The sequence below is a fragment of the Mycteria americana genome, chromosome 1 (assembly GCF_035582795.1).
Source record: "Mycteria americana isolate JAX WOST 10 ecotype Jacksonville Zoo and Gardens chromosome 1, USCA_MyAme_1.0, whole genome shotgun sequence".
Lineage (NCBI taxonomy): Eukaryota > Metazoa > Chordata > Aves > Ciconiiformes > Ciconiidae > Mycteria > Mycteria americana.
The window spans coordinates 48,859,091-48,879,791 of NC_134365.1; the positions used below are offsets into that span (position 1 = coordinate 48,859,091).

General features: G+C 43.7%; 1 protein-coding gene across 1 annotated transcript; it reads right to left on the bottom strand.

The window, feature by feature from the left end:
* Positions 1-834: 834 nt before the first annotated feature.
* LOC142415493 (uncharacterized protein C12orf50 homolog) lies at positions 835-18,212 on the bottom strand. The gene is made up of 10 exons (XM_075514286.1): positions 18,159-18,212; positions 16,715-16,739; positions 16,333-16,482; positions 13,898-14,062; positions 12,488-12,565; positions 12,285-12,398; positions 5,092-5,211; positions 4,701-4,904; positions 2,000-2,091; positions 835-1,029 (listed from the first exon to the last, which is right to left on the bottom strand). Exons 1-10 carry the CDS (start codon positions 18,210-18,212, stop codon positions 964-966), a joined length of 1,068 nt encoding a protein of 355 aa, XP_075370401.1. The 3' UTR covers positions 835-963.
* Positions 18,213-20,701: the final 2,489 nt, after the last annotated feature.

The window sequence follows — 20,701 nt, forward strand, 5'->3', positions numbered from 1 at the left end:
TTACATTTCTCTTATTTCAACTTAAAGCTGGAGTGCTACTTGAATATTCTGCGCCTGCTCATAGGTGAGGGGTGTGTGCTTGGGCCGGGGTCTCAGGCTCAAGGGGTGTGATTTTTAGTATTAAAATGAGGATAGTTCATGAAAGGCTGCTTCTTATCACACTTCTGCTAGCAGTTTCAGATTGTCCAAAAACATCTTAATTAGCTTACATATTTCGCCAGGATGTGCTTTACTCCCAAGGACAGTCAGGCTTGATTAGACGTTCCACATTCCAGCATGAATCCCTCTTACCAACTTTACGTAAGTCCCAGCCTTCCACCAGCTCCTGATTGACTACACTAGGGCTTGTTACCTGGGAGAAGAGACCAACCCCCACCTGGCTACCACCTCCTTGCAGGTAGTTGTAGACAGCGGTAAGGGCTCCTCTCAGCCTCCTTTCCTGCAGGCTAAACAAGCCCTGTTCCCTCAGCCACCGCACGGCAAGGCACGGCACAGCCTGCGCCTGCTCAGGCTAGCTGTGTTGTGGGTCACTCTCTCCTCCATGCACAGGGCGCTGCCGGTGATGGAGTCGGGGGTAGGAATCGGAGAGAGGAAGATGTTTTGTTGATTTGAGGTGCAGAGTTTTCTGCAAATAACTTGAAAGTTGAACGATGAGTTCAAACAAGGCATACTTTGGTGCTTGTCAATTCAAGGCAGTCAAAGCTCAGGGGAATTTCTTTTAACTCATCACAGTCCTGTTACAAGCAAGGCAAATAGTGTAGGTCAAACAGAATGCATCTTTATTTTTCCTAGGTATATTTATGAATATACAAACACTCTTCTTAAACACACATTTCCATTTTTGTCAGTTTCTAAATGTTACAGTGTACTTCCTACTTCTTCTTCTTGGAATTTGCAATGTTGTCATCTTTGGATCTCCAGCTGATAATTTCCTTACTTCAAGTTAGAATTGACGCACTCACTTCATCTCTTTCTCCTGTCTACATATCCTTCTCCTTTTAAATTCACTTCCATGTCTTCTTGGCTCTGCTGTCAAATAGATGTACAGAACATTTTGGGGATCATTTATTAGAATAAAACTATATACTCTTTTAGAAACATTTTAGGAAGTAAACTTTCCTCACTTCTAGTAGCAAGAGAAATAAAAACTGTCATCCTAATCTAATTCACCGGTGTTCCAAAACGTTCCCTTCAAGTCTTTTTCCTCTACAACCTTCCCAAGCAGATGTTTGAGAACCAGCTGGTACTTGCACAAAGAAACCAAACATGGTAGCAAGCCTGGTGAGGGGTTACAGAAGGTGTTTTCGGTGCTTTGCATCTGTGTGGTGCCTCCACAGAGTTACATCTCAGACTGGAATCAAAACAGCCTCGTGCTGAGTATGGAACTGCCCTGCTACGTCCATGGGGGACGCAGAGATGGGAGAGAAGCAGGAAATGCCACAATGAAGCAGAGAGTGCAGACCAAGGATTTGGCCATTCATGCGAGGGACACGAGACAGAGGTTCTAATCTCTGCTTTCAAGGCAGCTGTAAAATGTATGAATGGTCCTTAGGGCGTCTGGTGAATGTTTTGGAGCCTGCGTCCTCTTATGAAGTTGAACCTCGGCTGATCATCGTTCCGCTATTGCAGACGCTTCACAAGCAATCAAAGAGAGAGACAAATGGATCACACTCATACAGCCTCTACTGCGCTTTGTCCAGTGCTACAAGCCAAAACCCACTTCTTGTAGCTCCTCGCTTTAAAGGCAGGTACCTATTTTGCTTTGGTACCAGGAAGATTGTGGAAAATTAGAAATCACGGGTTAGTTCTACAGGCAAAATTACATGTCTGCAAACAAATGAAACTATGCTCCGCTCTTTCGGACTACTCAGCATTGCTTAGAATCTTGTGGGGTTTGGTTGGGGAAGTTTTAAGAGCAATTGTACATTTTCTAGGTGGGGAGAGACATGTCACTTTTGCTCAAAAGACTGAACTGTCACAATTTCTATCCAGCAGTTACCTGACTGGTTGTTTTAAACTTGGAGAAGGTTTTTGCACGTGGATATCTGTTCCTCCAAGTTGGTGCGTTGTAAGATCCTGAGGTGTATTTGTCTATAGAAAAAACATACAAATTATTTCTTAATTTCAGCTACAATTGCACAGAATCATAGAAATCGTTGGGGTTGGAAAAGACCTCTAAGATCATCTAGTCCAACTGTCAACCCAACACCTCCATGCCTACTAAACCATGTCCCGAAGTGCCACGTCTGCAGGTTTTTTGAACTCCTCTAGCAATGGTGACTCCACCACTTCCCTGGGCAGCCTGTTCCAATGCTTGAGCACCCTTTCAGTGAAAAAATTTTTCCTAATACCCAATCTAAACCTCTCCTGATGCAACTTGAGGCCATCTCCTTTTGTCCTATTGCTAATTACTTGGGAGACGAGACTGACACCCACCTCACTACAGCCTCCTTTCAGGTAGTTGTAGAGAGCGACAAGGTCTCCCCTCAGCCTCGGTTTCTCCAGACTAAATAATCCCAGTTCCCTCAGATGCTCCCCACAAGACTTGCTCTCCAGACCCTTCACCAGCTTTGTTGAGGTGCTGGACACGCTCCAGCACCTCAGTGTCCTTCTTGTAGTGAGGGGCCCAAAACTGAACACAGTATTCAAGGTGTGGCCTCACCAGTGCCGAGTACAGGGGCACGATCACTTCCATACTCTTGCTGGCCACACTATTCCTGATACAAGCCAGGATGCTGTTGTCTTTCTTGGCCACCTGGGCAAACCGCTGGCTCATGTTCAGCCGGCTGTCAACCAGCACCCCCAGCTGCTTTTCTGATGGGCAGCTTTCCAGCCACTCTTCCCCAAAACTGTAGCATTCATGGGGTTGTTGTGACCAAAGTGCAGGACCCGGTACTTGGCCTTTACAGAAACCTCATACAATCGACCTCAGCCCATGGATCCACCCTGTCCAGGTCCCTCTGCAGAGCCTTCCTACCCTCAAGCAGATCAACACTCCCGCCCAACTTGGTGTCATCTGCAAACTTACTGAGGGTGCACTCAATCCCCTCATATAGATCATTGATAAAGGTATTAAACAAGACTGGCCCCAAAATTGAGACCTGGGGAACACCGCTTGAGACTGGCCGTCAACTGGATTTAAATCCATTCACCACAGCTCTCTGGGCTCGGCCACCCAGCCAGTTTTTTACCCAGCCAAGAGTACACCCGCCTAAGCCATGAGCTGCCAGCTTCTCCAGGAGAAAGCCTTTAATGAAAGTTGCTCGTAGCCCAGTCTGGGAATTAAATATTACATTAGGTGAAGTATCCATTAATGCATCGGGTGGATCACACGTCACCTCTGAAATACAAGCTAGTCTTAAACACCGACTTTCTCTCTAGGACCTTAAAGATCATTTGTAATCTTGCAGCGTTTCCACCAGGCTCACAGGATCTTCCAGATGAGGTAATTCTGCTATGGACATCCTTGACTTGACCAAAGTGACTGTTCCTGTGTTGCAAATCTTCCCAAAGGCATCACTTGCTTTTAGATTAAACGAATCCCTAATCCAGTCTCCTTTTTCATCTCTGCTTGCAAAAGCACTGGATGCAAGGCAAGACGATGTTTTTGTGCTAGGCAGTTCATTTTGCATCAGAGTATGCTGCCTAACGACTAACCATTTTTTGTAAAATTTGGTTAAAAGTTAATATTATTAATACTCTGGTTTTCTGTTAAGTTCAGCTTAATTCCATTAATTCCAGTTAGTAATTGCACAAGACCCCTACAATTTTCAGTTTATACCCAACATGTAAGGATTACCATAGTTTTCCATTTGGGTCCCAAATCTTCTGTTTGTGTCAAGCTGATTCTTTTGTCTGGAGCATTTCCCACCACGTGGCTCAGGTACTGCTGCAAAGAAAGGTAGCGAAAATGGTAATGGTTGTTCTTATGACAAGAATGCTGATCACCTTTTACTGAAATGCTCTATCCTTTTTGAACCTGGAAATTTGGTAAGAGGTATTCTTCACATTAAGAATGTTCTCCCTGTAATGTCCATACCCGTCTGCCCACATTGAATCAAAGCAAACGTTCAAAGAAAACAGAAAAACCCCACAACTACTCGTCCCCGAGACAAAGCAGGGATGTTGGGATTCACTTCGCTTAACTTTATTCAACTGAAAGTAGGGGTTGCTCTGTCTGAAGGAGGTTCCTTTTATTGGCAATTAAGACAGGGAGGCACCTCAAGATGGAGATTTGGCCCAGCTTAAGAGCGATGACTGAAACGGGCAAGATGACATCACTTTTTACACTTATGATTATTTAAATTATTTACCAATAAATTATTAAATATTTCAAAAGAATAAGTCACATAAAAGATGCTGTAAAAAGTGGGGATCGGTATATTGGTGCACATCAGCACGTCATTGCATTCACGCCTCTTTGTTGGCAGAGAAATGGATTCCTGCTATGAAGGTGGCTCAATTATTGTTCATGAATATTCTGTCTGACTAATTGTAGAGCTTCAGAAAGCTTTACATTTCTGTCTGTGGATACTGCTGCAATCTACGTATGAAAATTATGCTGGGTCAAACTTACTCTTGCCTGTATTTAGGCCTAAATAACTTAATATTCACCTGCAGGGACAAAATCGAAGGCTGCACAATACAGACAGGCATATTTGCGGCATTGTAAGAATCCTCCATTTTAAGCTGGAACCCACCTGCAGATCCATTGAGCTTTGGTTCTTGAGTGGTGGTGACAGTACGGTAGACGACATATGCTGATCTTCGAGGTTCTGAAGAACTGAAATAAGTCTTTCTTCCAGTTTCTCTCACACAAGGAATGGAGGAAGCCGTTTCATCATCCTTACTTTGACCCCTTTGTTGGTAACCTTGTTTTACTTTGGGGTCTGAAGTGTGGATTCCTAAAAATGAAAAAAACAAGCAAAAATGTTGTGCTACTACTCAAAATTTGACATAGTGCAGGGGACTGGAGGCTGGAAGAGAAGATTAAAAACATGTTCTTTGTGGATAGCCCAATCCAAATATATTCAGTTATTTTATTTATCGCTTGGCGTTCAGCAATGAGAAGCTGATGCTAAAGTATATTACCTCCATTTCCAAAGGATCTACGATCTGGTCTGGGAATACTCTCTGTTGGTGCTCTCCTTCCCGAACTCCCTCCTTCTCTTTTTGCATTATTAATTTTGGTAGGAATTGTATTACCATCACCTGCAAAGACAACAGAAAGAAAGTTGTAGCTGCTTGTGTGTAAGCACAGGGAATGGCACTGCCGTTCTCTTCCTCCCACCTCTATGAGCTAGCGATTAGGTTAGTGCGATTTCCTTTACCCTCTCCTTTTATGTTTTTCTTTCTCTGTTGTTAGATTTTTGGATCCCGTCTCGTGTAACTGAGGTATGTCTCTCAGGCTCTCCAAGAAAATACCATCATACGCAGGTTAAGGAAGACTATGGCCCCAAAGTAAAGCACCAGATACAAATTACCTGCTCGTTCTTTAGCGTCTCCCTTTTCCTGACTGATGTTTATGACTCCTACCTGACTGAACTTATGGTATTTTCAAGATGCATGTCATCATAGCACCTAAAGCCCCAGAGAACTCACTTGAAGAAATGCTTTGGGGAAACATCTCTAGCCTTTTCTCTGAATGTATCTGTATCTCAGACTGTCTCAAGAGCAGCTGTGAACACAACCCCCTCATCCCCTACTCTCCTCTAAGTGCTGACTACCTGCCCAGATACATCCTTCCTCTACACTGCATAGGTGCTGTGTGGAGCTCTGGAACATCCATGGTTGAGCCCGTGGAGACCAGTGCGCTCCGAAGGACACCTTCTGGCTGAACTATGAATTACTTCTTCTGTCTGTAGCATCTAGGTGCATCCTGGACACGGGCAGGTCGTGAACATAACAAAAGACTACAAACGATGCGGCTAAAATTGTAAGAGCATTGGTTGCCTAGCTAAGCCCACTTCCAACTACAAACAGAACTTGACAAGGCAAGCTGCAGTACAGCGTAGCCACAGCGCTCTTCACCTGGCCCCTGCTACTCTGCAGGAAGACGTGGCTTTGCCTGTTCTTCCTTTTCTCCTGCTAACGTAAATAAGCACTTTTGGTTCCTCTCAGTTCAGGCCAGAACGCAGCAGAAATTCTGTACTTCTGCTTCAGTTTATGGGGTACTTTAAAGCCAAAACAATCATAAATCCAGCATTATCAAAACTCCAGTGAATTCCTAGTTGTGGAAAAATACTGTGCAAAGCCAGGTCATTTTTTCATCCCCTGCTGGGAGGATAAAAGTTGAAGAAGAAACGTTTGTTGAAAGGAAACTGAAATTCTACTGCAAACGACTTATACTACTATTGCGATGAATAGTTGGAGTGAAACAAGAAGTTAAAGGTGGAGTATTCTGAGGTTTATTAAATATTTCAAAAGAATAAATCACATACAAGATGCTGTAAAAAGTGGGGATCGGTATATTGGTGCACATCAGCATGTCATTGCATCATGCCTCTTTGTTGGCAGAGAAATGAATTCCTGCTATGAAGGTGGCTCAATTATTGTTCATGAATATTCTGTCTGACTAATTGTAGAGCTTCAGAAAGCTTTACATTTCTGTCTGTGGATACTGCTGCAATCTACATGTGAAAATTATGCTGGGTCAAACTTACTCTTGCCTGTATTTAGGCCTAAATAACTTAATATTCACCTGCAGGGACAAAATCAAAGGCAGCACAATACAGACAGGCATATTTGCGGCATTGTAAGAATCCTCCATTTTAAGCCGGAACCCACCTGCAGATCCATTGAGCTTTGGTTCTTGAGTGGCGGTGACAGTACGGTAGACAACATATGCTGATCTTCGAGGTTCTGAAGAACTGAAATAAGTCTTTCTTCCAGTTTCTCTCACATAAGGAATGGAGGAAGCCGTTTCATCATCCTTACTTTGACCCCTTTGTTGGTAACCTTGTTTTACTTTGGGGTCTGAAGTGTGGATTCCTAGAAGTGAAAAAACAAGCAAAAATGTTGTGCTACTACTCAAAATTTGACATAGTGCAGGGGACTGGAGGCTGGAAGACAAGGTTAAAAACATGTTCTTTGTGGATAGCCCAATCCAAATATATTCAGTTATTTTATTTATCGCGTGGCGTTCAGCAATGAGAAGCTGATGCTAAAGTATATTACCTCCATTTCCAAAGGATCTACAATCTCCTCTGGGAATACTCTCTGTCAGTGCTCTCAATCCCGAACTCCCTCCTTCTTTTTCTGAATTATTAATTTTGGTAGGAATTGTATTACCATCACCTGGAAAGGCAACAGAAAGAAAGTTGTAGCTGCTTGTGTGTAAGCACAGGGAATGGCACTGCCGTTCTCTTCCTCCCACCTGATGAGCTAGCAATTAGTTTAGTGCAATTTCCTTTACCCTCTCCTTTTATGTTCTTCTTTCTCTGTTGTTAGTTTTTTGGATCCTGTATGATGTTTTTACCTGACTGAATTTATGGTATTTTCAAGATGCATGTCATCATAGTACCTAAAGCCTCAGAGAACTCAGTAGAAGACATGCTTTGGGGAAACATCTCTAGCCTTTTCTCTGAATGTATCTGTATCTCAGACTGTCTCAAGAGCAGCTGTGAACACAACCCCCTCATCCCCTACTCTCCTCTAAGTGCTGACTACCTGCCCAGATACATCCTTCCTCTACACTGCATAGGTGCTGTGTGGAGCTCTGGAACATCCATGGTTGAGCCCGTGGAGACCAGTGCGCTCCGAAGGACACCTTCTGGCTGAACTATGAATTACTTCTTCTGTCTGTAGCATCTAGGTGCATCCTGGACACGGGCAGGTCGTGAACATAACAAAAGACTACAAACGATGCGGCTAAAATTGTAAGAGCATTGGTTGCCTAGCTAAGCCCACTTCCAACTACAAACAGAACTTGACAAGGCAAGCTGCAGTACAGCGTAGCCACAGCGCTCTTCACCTGGCCCCTGCTACTCTGCAGGAAGACGTGGCTTTGCCTGTTCTTCCTTTTCTCCTGCTAACGTAAATAAGCACTTTTGGTTCCTCTCAGTTCAGGCCAGAACGCAGCAGAAATTCTGTACTTCTGCTTCAGCTTATGGGGTACTTTAAAGCCAGAATCTGTCCTTTTTTTCTTTTTACTCCAAAACCGCAAAGTAATAATCAGGTAACCATTTCCCTACAATAATCAAACTGATACATTTTCTACCCTTCTAAACATATTCTAGAATTCTCTTGTGAGGAAGGTAAAGCCTATCCATCGAGGTACTTAGGTGTAGGTATTTTAATTTTCCATATGTGACTAATTCTTAAGTACACTTTATCAAGTGTTACGCTCTTTCCTTGACCATAGAATCATAGAATCATTTAGGGTGACAAGACCCTTAAGATCATCAAGTCCAACCATTAACCAAGCACTGCCAAGTGCACCACTAAGCCATGTCCTTAAGTGCCACGTCTACACGTCTTTAAATACCTCCAGGGATGGTGACGCAACCACTTCCCTGTGCAGCCTGTTCCAGTGCTTGACAACCCTTTCGGTGAAGAATTTTTTCCTAATATCCAATCTAAACCTCCCCAGGTGCAACTTGAGGCCATTTCGTCTCGTCCTAGGGCTTGTTACCTGGGAGAAGAGATCGACCCCCACCTCTCTACAACCTCCTTGCATGTAGTTGTAGACAGCAGTAAGGTCTCCCCTCAGCCTCCTTTTCTCCAGGCTAAACAACCCCAGTTCCCTCAGCCGCTTCTCATAGGACTTGTTCTCCAGACCCTTCACCAGCTTCGTTGCCCTTCTCTGGACACGCTCCAGCACCTCAATGTCTTTCTTGTAGTGAGGGGCCCAAAACTGAACACAGTGTTCGAGGTGCAGCCTCACCAGTGCTGAGTACAGGGGAACGATCACATTCCTAGTCCTGCTGGCCACACTCTTTTTACTGGTTCTATTAAGGCTCATGCTCTTTGAGATACCACCTACATTCAGATCTGGTTTACTTGATGGAAGTGGAAAGTGCACATCACGTCATGTGATCAAACACGCGGGCGTCAAAGAGTTTGGTAACTCGGGGACTGATCCTGCTCCCATTGAATTTAACAGAGGATGCAAACTGGCTAAAAGAAGCAGAACTGGACCATAACATACAACAACTGCTGTCGTCTTGCAGTGAACACACCGTTAACGGAAAATTTCACTTCAGAGTGGTTTCATGCAAAGTGTCTAACCTCCACCGTACTTGCAGAAGAACAAAAATTATCTCATCTGAAAATTAGGAAAGATATAATAATTACATACCTTTCCCATTGGAATACTTGGATGCAGCTGGTTCTTTTTGCTGAGGTAGTGCCTGGCGCCCTTTCCCTTCAACAAATGTGTTCCTCTGTGCCACAGAACCATCACCTCCTATAGGAAAGGAGTCTCACAAAGTTATCTATACTCAAGAGCACCCTGAGAAATGTGAACAATGCACAGAGTCTGCTCTTCTTATAATTACATTAGCTTTTAAACTGAAATGAATTAAAAAATGCAGAGAATACAATGAAACCAAATAGCTGATTCGTTAAGGCTCACAAAAAATTAGAGAAACAGTCTGTTTAAGAAGCTTTAAATACATATGGGTATGAGCAGAGATTTAATTATAGAATTCTTTCTCACTGGCAACTCTTTATTACTGAGAGTAAAGAACATCTACAGGAAAGATGCATTTTGTACATAAAGGTCGTAGGAAGAGAAGTAGCACGTACAATACATTTGTACTGTGCAATACAGTTCTGGAGCTAGAAGGTGCGTCCCAGTTTGCTCAGAGCTAGAGCAAGCATCCTGTGCGTGGTACTGCATTAGTTTGCATTGACAAACTAAGGGGGGGAAAAGAACGCTACAACAATTCCTATTACTATTTTTACCACTAATCAATATTGATGAAGAAAAGGGATTAAATACCACTAAGTAGTAAGTAAATTCAAGGAGAACAGGAGAACTTCATCCTCAATGACATGATTCTGTACTGAACTCAATGGGGCAAAACACTGTGTCTTCATTAAGATCAACCGTGGGTGTGCAGAGGGGTCAGCTCCCATTACACAAGATGCAGCTTTACTATTTCTCTGTATGAGAACTGAAAAATACAAAGCCTATTCATCTTGACTTGGGATAGTCTCACAAACATAACAGTTTTTGAAAGCATTTTAACTTGTTCGCACTTCTACACTTGCTTTCTTCTAACTCCACAGAACCATTTCTTTTCCAACGTTAAGCAGGAAAAACATTAACTCTACTCAGCAGAGAGGATGGGTCTTTTGTAGTACAATCCTAAGACAAGCAGAATCATAAACAGTGCTTTTGATTGTTATAATTAATGGTGCAGCATGAGAAAGAGCCTCTAGAACCTAAAGAACAAAGAATAACCCAAATATAAAATGGTGAAGTTTAATACATGCGTATTCAGGTATTTTATTTACTGCGTGATGTTCAGCAATAACAAGCTGATGCTAAAGTATATTACCTCCATTTCCAAAGGATCTACAATCTCCTCTGGGAATACTCTCTGTCAGTGCTCTCCTTCCCGAACTCCCTCCTTCTCTTTTTGCATTATTAATTTTGGTAGGAATTGTATTACCATCACCTGCAAAGGCAACAGAAAGAAAGTTGTAGCTGCTTGTGTGTAAGCACAGGGAATGGCACTGCCATTCTCTTCCTCCCACCTCTATGAGCTAGCGATTAGTTTAGTGCAATTTCCTTTACCCTCTCCTTTTATGTTCTTCTTTCTCTGTTGTTAGTTTTTTGGATCCTGTCTCGTGTAACTGAGGTATGCCTCTCAGGCTCTCCAAGAAAATACCATCATACGCAGGTTAAGGAAGACTATGGCCCCAAAGTAAAGAACAGCTACAAATTACCTGCTCGTTCTTTAGCGTCTCCCTTTTCCTGACTGATGTTTATGACTCCTACCTGACTGAATTTATGGTATTTTCAAGATGCATGTCATCATAGTACCTAAAGCCTCAGAGAACTCAGTAGAAGAAATGCTTTGGGGAAACATCTCTAGCCTTTTCTCTGAATTTATCTAATTCTAAATAAAGACATATATTAAAAACTCTGTTCATATATTTGTTACTGATTTCCTTGTCTATAGTCTAAATCCATCGAAAACATTTTAAATGTAGAAATGAGATGAAAATTATTTCGCCAAATGCAACTGAACAATTGAGGTTGGCATAAGCATCCGTCAAAAAAGCATGACTTCACATGTCTGTAGTCCTGGCAATGGAGACAATTTTTCCATTCCCATTTTTTTATTAGCACATCATCCTACTCAAATCTGTTTTACATAAAACAGTATCATCAAGAATTTATCCCTGAAATTTACACAAAACAAACAATAATATTCTTTTTCATTAAAAGTAGCAGGTCATACTTCTGCCCAGCAATTTTTCATGACTCATCTCCTGATTCCTCTGGTGGGTTGTTACAGTAAGAACATAACTCTCGCCTAAAATGGAATGATATATTACTTGCTCAGTATAAAATCTACAACAGATTTTTTTTGGTCATGCCACTTGGTCAAGAATGAAGGAGACACATAATAAGGGAGGTAAATACTTCTGAATTTGTATTCCTTTGACCTTAATTATGTTGGATAAAGGCCAGTATTAAAAAAAACCATGGAACTCTCTTCTTCTTACCTGTTATAAGAGACTTACAAGGGGTATTTACTTCATCTAAATTTAGTTATACAAAAGTTTGATGTATCGCGACATTTTGTCACCTAGACACCCAAGACAGCCAGCAGAGAGCGTGGAGCACCTCCGGGAAAGGGACTCGTCTCACCTTTCTTTGGCACTACCTTATGATGCAGTAAATAGCCCCCTGAGAGTGCCTGTCTCTCTCCATTTGCAACAGAGAGCCTAGGTGAGAAATTTAAACTACATTCCTAAGCTGAGGATGGTTAAAATTAGAGTACATAAATCTTGATGGTGAAGACAAATGATATGAAAGACCCATGTTGTGTATGTCAGGAAAGTGCACGTAGGGTTAATAGCCCATTTCTACCTTTTCCATCTACAGTCGATGCGGGTAGTCACCACGTGTGTGACACTACATATCTATATCTATCTACCTCTGGGGAAAAATTAATGAAGTATTTTTATGCTCTTTCTCATATGCTCTCTTTTATTGTCACTAAATTAAACAAGCGGGGAGGAGGGGCACACTATGCAATAGTTTCTTCCTGTAACAGTAATTTTAAAAGCAGTAAGCATTGTCCAAGAAGATGACAAGTACTTGCCTTTCTGCAAGTCTCGCTCGGTAGCTTCCAAAGGTAATAGCTCATTGTTCCGAGGTGAAGACACAGTTTTTGTCGACTGGTGTTCGTAAGGGTACTGAATCCCGTAATACTCTCCTAAACATACCCCAAGAGGGAAAAAAACCCCAAGTTTACTATATTGGCAGCATTGCTGTTTAGGAAAGAGTGACTCATTTCATATTTACCAGATTTATAGCATATTTCCTTTATTGCTCTTTCCTCTTCAATTTCTGCAGCAGTCTTAGGCACCCAATCAGAAACGTCTGCAGGAAATAATTTTCAAAGGATTACTAGGTATCTATACAAAAACCTTCAACAATTCTTAATAATCAATATCATGGTGGGTTTCATTTCGGTCACGGGCTTTTTTTTTTCTGAGTGCAACCTCTGCTTCTGGACAGAAAAATGATTCCTTAATATGAGGTATTTCCAAGAGCAATGGAATTGCAGTTCCAACACATGTTTAAGAAGCTAACGTGTGTTGATTTAAAAGGACTCAAAAAGATCTTCAGGACTCATTTTCAAAATAATCCGTCTTTCACACTCAAGAGGAAGTCTTGTGATTAAACATGTCTCCAGGGAGTGCTTGTCACAAAACCTCTGCCCACAGTTACTCTCCGTAATGCCTGCTGGCAGAGCTGGTGATGTGAGTGCTCCCGGTCGGTCTCTGTTAAGGCTACTAAGATCAGCAAAGCCCTGCTTTTTAGATTGTTTAAATTCATGTGGCTTACTCAGACAGAAACCAAGTTAGGAAGCACTAACAGGCAGCCCTGCCAGCCAACCTGAAAGGGCAGGGGGAAGGTGAAAAGTGGCTTGGGGCTGCCTGAGAACTAGCACAGTAATTTGCGGAGTGCACACGTGAGAGTAGGTTATTCTCTCACTTTCACTCTCTGGGAATGTGCAATTCAGTCCTTCCCTATGAGGCTCTCATCTCTAAGTGAAATACAGTCAATGGTTTAACTACATTTAAAAAGCTAATATATATATATGTGTATATATAAAAATATATACACATTCATTTAAACTAGTGAAGAGTTTTGTATGGATTCTCTTTGCCCGATTAAGGATTACTTTCTGTCATAAAAGGAGGCTGCCTACAGAGTTTAGGAAATCAGTCAAACAAATGATTTAAGTCGAAGTCACACAACTGTCTTTTGTAACCAAACCTGTGACTTCACCTTCAGTGATGAGTGTGGCCAGCCCCTGTTCAAAAGTGTGTTGCCCAGAAAAGAACTACCTCCTAAACTTGTAATTTCATCCCCAAATTCTCAGACATTTGGAAGAGTATTTGATGGCCACCTGAAGCGTGGATCACGTTTTCAACTCTCTTTTGTGAAAAAGAGGTGTGTGAATTATACCACTATTGCAATAGACAGCTAGGCATTTCACAGGACTTACAAAATGTTGCCTCGCTCACATCTGGTGAGTACCAGTTCCAAGAGTTTGGGGATTAGCTGGAAACGATGTTAAAAACCTGACAACAACTCTTCTCTAAACATGTGAGGGTTATTATCATAACTCAATTGTGAAGTACATTGTGAGGGTCAAAAAACCCCATTCTACTTCCTCGTAAAAGAAAGAAAAAAACTGTTTACAGTTCTCTTCCTCTTCATCGTCCTCTTCATCGTCCTCTTCGTCGTTGAGGTTTATAATCAGTGGAGGGTGAATTGGTAGTAGAATATTCTCTTGCTTTCTGAGTGATTCTTGACGATGGGCTGGCTGCAGAATCCCTTCTTGGACACCCTGTTGCAATGGGGCATCTGCAGAAGAGAACATTACATTTATTTTATTGGGAGGGAACTAGAAGGTCAAATCCAGGTGCAGACCAGCAGGTAGAGTTTTGAAATGATGATCAGACTGAAGGAATCATTCAGTAGACACATTGTGCCTTTTAGGCAAAATCTTCTGCGGAGGTTGGCAAAAGAGCATCTTCCAGCTACAGAAAGCATGAAACAACAGGTAGATACTTACAACACAGGGAAACGTGTGCTTAGTAATACCTGGGCTGAAGGGAGTCAATGAGTTTAGGACCCCAGGAGTGAAAATAGTTTAAACATGCTGAAGAATAGGCAGGTCTGTATCACTCCCCATGGCATCAATTTTGAAGGATTTAGCCATGCTAAGCACAGGATTACCCATTCCGAGCTTGTGGGCATTTTTTTTCTATCAAAATTTTCTGAATCACAACTCTCTTTACAAAGCACAAAATGTAGATTTTGAGAAAGAATATGAAGTTCATGAAAATAATTGACACTTAATCAGAAGAAGAAGATCAGGAAAGCTACTCTTTTCCTTAGCAGTTTATATCTACCCATCATCTTTGCAGCAAAACTATTTCACTACTGGGATAGCATTTTCTGAGAGCCAGGAAATGCAATGGGCTGAAAATAAAAGTGACGAAAAATGGTGAGCCTATTGGTATTGTTCAAGCTGACCAAGCTGCAACTAGAGATACAATCAGGATTCTGTGCATGATATGAAAAATAGCGACGCTGGATATGTTTTCCAGTTTAAAGGAGGAAGATCAAGCGTGGGCATTTTCTTTTATGCCAGTTGTTGTTATTCTTGTGCATCTCTTGCTTGCCTCTGAGCAGCACGTGTATCATACTAAACCCAGTTTAATAACACTCCTGTGGATCCGATTTGTTGTCTCTCATGCAAGAGAAAGTAAGCTACAGCACTTGAACTTGATGGAGCCTTTTTCAGTGTCCAGAACAGGGTATTATGAGCTCCAGGGAGTGTAAGCCAAATGAAACTTCAATTACTTTAACAAGATTTCTACGTATTGACATGAATAAATGCAGTTTTAATGTTTGCAGTGTTGTTGTGGAGCACACGGCCTTTCAACTGATCCATACTGCAGTCAAAAGAAAAAGGGTTGGGTCCATTTTCTCCTTCTGATCGTTGGACGCTGCTCTTACACAGGATGCCCTTGTCCATAGTGCCTCTTGGGCATCGTCTCTGACTCGCACCACACCCAGCAGCGTGCCGACGTGGTGTTTACGACAGCACTAGCTGTCCCGGGCCGGTGCTGTGGATGTGGGAACTGCACTAAAAGCAGTATGGACACTCCTAGAAACAGCACTCAAGTTCTTGCCTTGGTCCCTGGGGTTAGTTAGGCTCAACACGCCCAGATATGACAGGCTGCCTTTTCCTAGGGGAATTCCAGGAACACAAGGTGTTTGCTTCTGCCTAGAGGTCTTTCTGGCCTTCTCTTACGACACCTGTCCACAGCTCTGGAGATAAGGCCCAGGAACACCTAGATCTTAGTCCACTTGCTCACGCATCTATGTCAAGTCATGCTGACTTGCTCTCACTCCTGCTTCCCCCCCATTTCTGACATCTGTCTTGGTTCCCTGCCCTGGACTCTTACCCTGTTCTGGGTTCCAGCTGTCTACCAGGCCTCCTGGTAGACAAGAGCTCCCCTTAGAAAGGACTGAGGAAAAAAACCCAAATTGTAAGCCTGACAAATGTATTCAGAACCGTGAACTGGAAATACGTCTGCACACACAGCCCTGTAATCTCATGTTATCTGCACAAGGGGTGTCTCATCCATGTAACGTGCTGTGCTCTGTCAACAGGTATTGCTACTACTGGCCCTGCCAACCTCCTCCCCCCACCACACACGCTATTCGTCATTTCTCTTAAATGATTGCCTGCCTGCTAACCATTTTCACTCCTAGAGAGATTGAATCGAGCAAATACCCAAGTAAAGCAACATTTTTACTCCACGGATCTTAGCAACCTAAATTGCCATTTGTGACCGCATCTTTCACGTCACTGATAATTAGGAAGATCCGTAACACAACAGCTAAGAAAATTCATGTGGCAACCCTATTCAAATGCCAATACAATTCCTTGCTTTGCCTTGAGCTTGCTGGGACAGCAGATCATACCTGAGTGATTTGCCATAGTACATTTCTTCACCTTAATATATATCACGTAAGCACTGGAAGGAAGCACTGGAAGGACATTTTTGTGTATTTACTTACTCTAATGAAGAAATTGTTGAGAAAATATTTTTACTCACTGTTGCTAGGTGGCAAAAACAGTCCATTTATGTTGCGAGCTTTACTATGACGGAAGGCACAGGTGATCCTCAAACAGCCTGAGGGTTGTGTTTCCCAGAAACAGGAGATGTTGCGGTACTTTTGCTGCAGGAGAAAACAGTTTTCAGATACTGTAAATATAACCATAAAAATGGAGTAAATGGATTAGCACACGGTGCACTGCTGTGAACATGTGACTAAGATTGTGGGGGACCACGCTCTGCTATTTTAGAGCAGTGAAAGTTATCTTTAAAGTTATCTGAAGCTCCAGACACCTCCAAAGTGATCTCAAGTCAGGTGAATGGAGCTTTCATGGTGCCAAACTGTTCCTGGATAAGAATAGGAGTAAAGCAGTCTACTTACTGTACTGCAGGCTCTTCATGAGATGCTGGGAAGAAAAAACATCTGTTAGTCACTTAATTGAAATGGGGCTCAGATTCCCTTCCTGCGCAATGGGATAATCGGGTCAATCTCAAATGAAATCTGCTGCACAAGTGCACATCTTGCACTAGTGCTCTCTTACTATTAAAGGACATGGGCCTATGGGAAAAGAAGGACTGAGAAACAGAACCCAGAAAGATTCCCAACAAAAACTGGAAAACTAAAAATTTGCTAATCGATGTTCTGAGACTACTGTCGTTACACTGCTCACACCATCTCCCAGATGCTTTTATAGATAACAAACAAAAGCCTAACGGGAAAAAAAAGAATAGCTACCTGGATTTGTTGAATTATTTGTTTAATTATTGCTGCTTCACTCATACATATTATCACAGCGCTACTCTTCCTCTGTTGATCGATACGTCGCCAGCTAAAAAGTCTGCACGATATTGCAGAGAGAGCACTTTCACAACGAGAGTCACTTTGTTAGTCACACTTGAAATCCTTTTTCTGTACCTCTGCCTTATTAAAGTTTAGGGATTTTAGCATCCTCTCGGATTATGCAATTCCCTTATCCTTATAACCGGAGGTATCTTCCTGAAGCACATGACAAACTCCTACTTCCAAAGAGGCAAGTGCTCATGACCATTATCCTGAACACAGAAACTCAGGTTTATGTCCGGGATATGAACTACATGCCAGCTGAGAGCTGTAAATGCTAGGCTGCCGGTTATTTCTTAACAAGTTTCTGTGTAATTGTTTAAAGGCAAACAAAGTCAGTCTTGAAACTATTGGAATATTGGAAGGTAACTTTCGCCCAGTTCCAGACATTGACAGCTGGGTCTAGGAGCAGCATCTCCAAAACACGCCACTTTTGGACTGTCGTCAGTACAACTGGGCCATCCACTGAGACACGCTGGGGTCTGGAGCAAAGCCCATCTCCCAGGCATTAACGCCTAAATCCCCGATGCTGGAACAGATGCAGCAACGACGAGCCCTACACCCACCCCTGGATTTTCACCAGGTGGAATATAACGATTTCTTTCAAGGACAAAACCATTCTGAAGCACTTGGTTTTAAATAACTGATTGTGCAGAAACTCAGGAACCCCCTGTAAACTGAAATTATAAACATGGCCGATTTATTCAGAATCAATATAATGTTGATTCAATAAGGAAGTGATGAGTGGTCTTTATGCACAGTTTTCAACTTGGGTGTTCCTTGAGTACCTGAAATTCTCCATCCTTTAGATGACCGTTAGCTCTTCTCACCACTTCTGAAAATCAGATAGTTGCTCTCCAGATGCGGCCATGACCCAGACAGAGCGACAGATCAGCTGCTAACTTTACATAATAAACCTCCCTTTCAACACAGATATCTCAAGAAAATCAAGGATACCAACCACGCTCAAATCTACAGCATTTACCTGTGCGTAGGGGGAAGAACAATGGAAATAGCGGTCACTCCCAGCTGCGGCCATTGTCACCTCTTGTGCTTCTCCTCCACTCTCTTAATACCGGCAGAACATACATGAAAACGGTAAAGCTGTCAACAGTCAGGCAAACCCTAATCTTATCCTAAAACCAGTAGTGTTCTTTCAAAAACGGGACCTTCACCTCATTAGCTCTGCTGCTTTTCCGAAAGAAAACTCCAACAGACGGCAAAATCCACTTGAACGAAGGCAGTGGTACCTTCTCCAGCCTGCTTGAACCGACGAAGGCAGTTGCCAGCCGGTATAGAATGTTACAGTTGCCACATTCCACAGTTGCCAATGGCTCCTCCAGCTCGTGACATCAGCATGATGGTGCTATGTGACCTGTCCAGCTTGAACATCTTCCTTTCTCTCCATTGCTTCAGAGGAAAGTACGGAAAATTGGACCGTTTCAAAGAGTCTCCCATTGCGGTGTTTCTTGAACGTCAAGTGGAACAAACCCATTTGCAGGGCTTAAATAATACCCAGCTTCTTGCCGTAGGAGCTGTGGTCTTAGAAAGCAATCTTTGATACCACAAAGACAAACCTTAGCCTTGACTCTTTTTGACCAAAAGCCTTGTGCCCAAGGTTTTTCTTACTGCGCCTCTTTCTTTGGGTGGGCGAACTTGCTGCTTCCCGTTAGTACACTGTTAGCTGTTAACTGCTTACATTGTTGGGGTTCATTGCTTTTTCTTGCTTCCATGATGTCCACTGCCACAGCTCAAGCAGAACGAACAGCCTACGCTGGTGTCCCTAATTAACACCTCTGTTCTCAGGCAGGTCCCAGGCTGCCTCTGAACAAAAAATGTCTAGGGGGGCACATGAAGTTTCAGTCCTGGAAAATGGTAAGCCATGCTGTGATCCGCAGGACATGGGGTCAAATGTACAACACTGAGTGACATCAGTGACTTGGAGATGGACACTTCAGAGCACGGTTACATCAGAGCCCAGGAACTGAGGAGGAAAACATAACGGGAAGCGCAGAAAGGGAAAGGAGCCGCGACCTCAAAGGAGAAGGATGCCATCGCTTGAAGAGTAATAAGGCTCCAGATGGAGCCAAAGAGAAGGGAGGTAGACACAAGGCAGAATTCAACAACAAGGACTAGTGGATCATAGCACCACCAGAAGTGCATGTGGCTGGTGGTTCCCTGGCAAAAAAAAAAAAAAAAAAAAACAAACCAAACCAAAAACAAACCACCACCACTGGACTGGAGGGACTAATCACCAGAGCACACCTGTACTGTATGCCATTGGTCTGCCAGTGGGAAGGGCGGCAGATGTGTAAATGAAAAGCAGGTGCCAGTGACTGCATGGGCACAAATGCTACAAGGCTGGCTCAGCGGTGCTTACACCCAAGCCGGGGGAGAAGTACAAAGTCACTTCAGGAAAAATTGAGGAAAGCAGAGGAGGGCCAGGAATAACGAACTGTCAGTGGGCAGGAGCAGCCAGAGGAAGAAACTGTTAACACCGCCAAGAGCTCTCCTAACAGGGACTCTTTGTAGCGATATAGCCGTGCCTAAAGGAGGCATAGAAGAAGGTACGGTCAGAAGAATGAATTCTGTATTGGGTTTGCGTGGCAAGGTTTGGATAGCAGGGGGGCTACAGGGGTGGCTTGTCAGAAGCTGCTGGAAGCTTCCCCCATGTTGGACAGAGCCAATGCCAGCCAGCTCCAAGACGGAGCAGGCTCCTGGTGGGACCTGTGGACCCATGGAGAGAGGAGCCCACGCTGGAGCAGCTTTGCTGGCAGGACTTGTGACTCCCCATGCTGGAGCAGTCTGTTCCTGAAGGACTGTACCCCATGGAAAGGACCTACACTGGAGCAGTCTGTTCCTGAAGGACTGCTGCCCCTGGGAAGGACCCACGTTGGAGCAGTTGGTGGAGGACTGTCTCCCGTGGGAGGGACCCCACGCTGGAGCAGGGGAAGAGCGTGAGGAGGAAGGAGCTGCAGAGACAACGTGTGATGAACTGACCACAACCCCCATTCCCCGTCCCCCTGCGCCTCTCGGGGGCAGGAGGTAGAGGAAAACCAGGAGCGAAGTTGAGCCCGGGAAGAAGGGAGGGCTGGGGCAAAGGTGTTTTAAGATTTAGGTTTTATTTCTCGTTACGCTACTCAGATTTGATTGGTAATAAACTAAATCAGTTCCCCGAGCCGAGTCTGTTTTGCCCGTGACGGTAATGGGTGAGTGATCTCTCCCTGTCCCTCTCTCGACCCACGAGCCTTTCGCTGTATTGCCTCTCCCCTGTGCAGCTGAGGAGGGGAGTGAGAGAGCGGCCTTGGGGGGCACCTGGCGTCCAGCCAGGCTCAACCCACCACGCATGCCAAGGTTGTATGGCGAGGCAGAGAGCCTGGCGAACACAAGGAGGCAGCTGTGCCGACGGAGGCGAGCCCAGAGCCGGCGAGGTGCCCACACCCCGGGGACAGGGCACCCATGCCCCAGGCCCGGGCGTGCGGCCCCCTGGCAAGCAGAAGAGACAGCCCGAGGAAAGGCTGCCCGCTC

Coding starts and splice junctions, on each gene's coding strand:
- LOC142415493 (XM_075514286.1), bottom strand. CDS start 18,212: ATGGCCGCAGCTGGGAGTGACCGCTATTTCCATTGTTCTTCCCCCTAC. Junction 12,566..13,897: donor CGATGAAGAGGAAGAGAACT/GTAAACAGTTTT, acceptor TATTTCCTGCAG/ACGTTTCTGATTGGGTGCCT. Junction 5,212..12,284: donor CGAGCGAGACTTGCAGAAAG/GCAAGTACTTGT, acceptor TTGTCTTTGCAG/GTGATGGTAATACAATTCCT.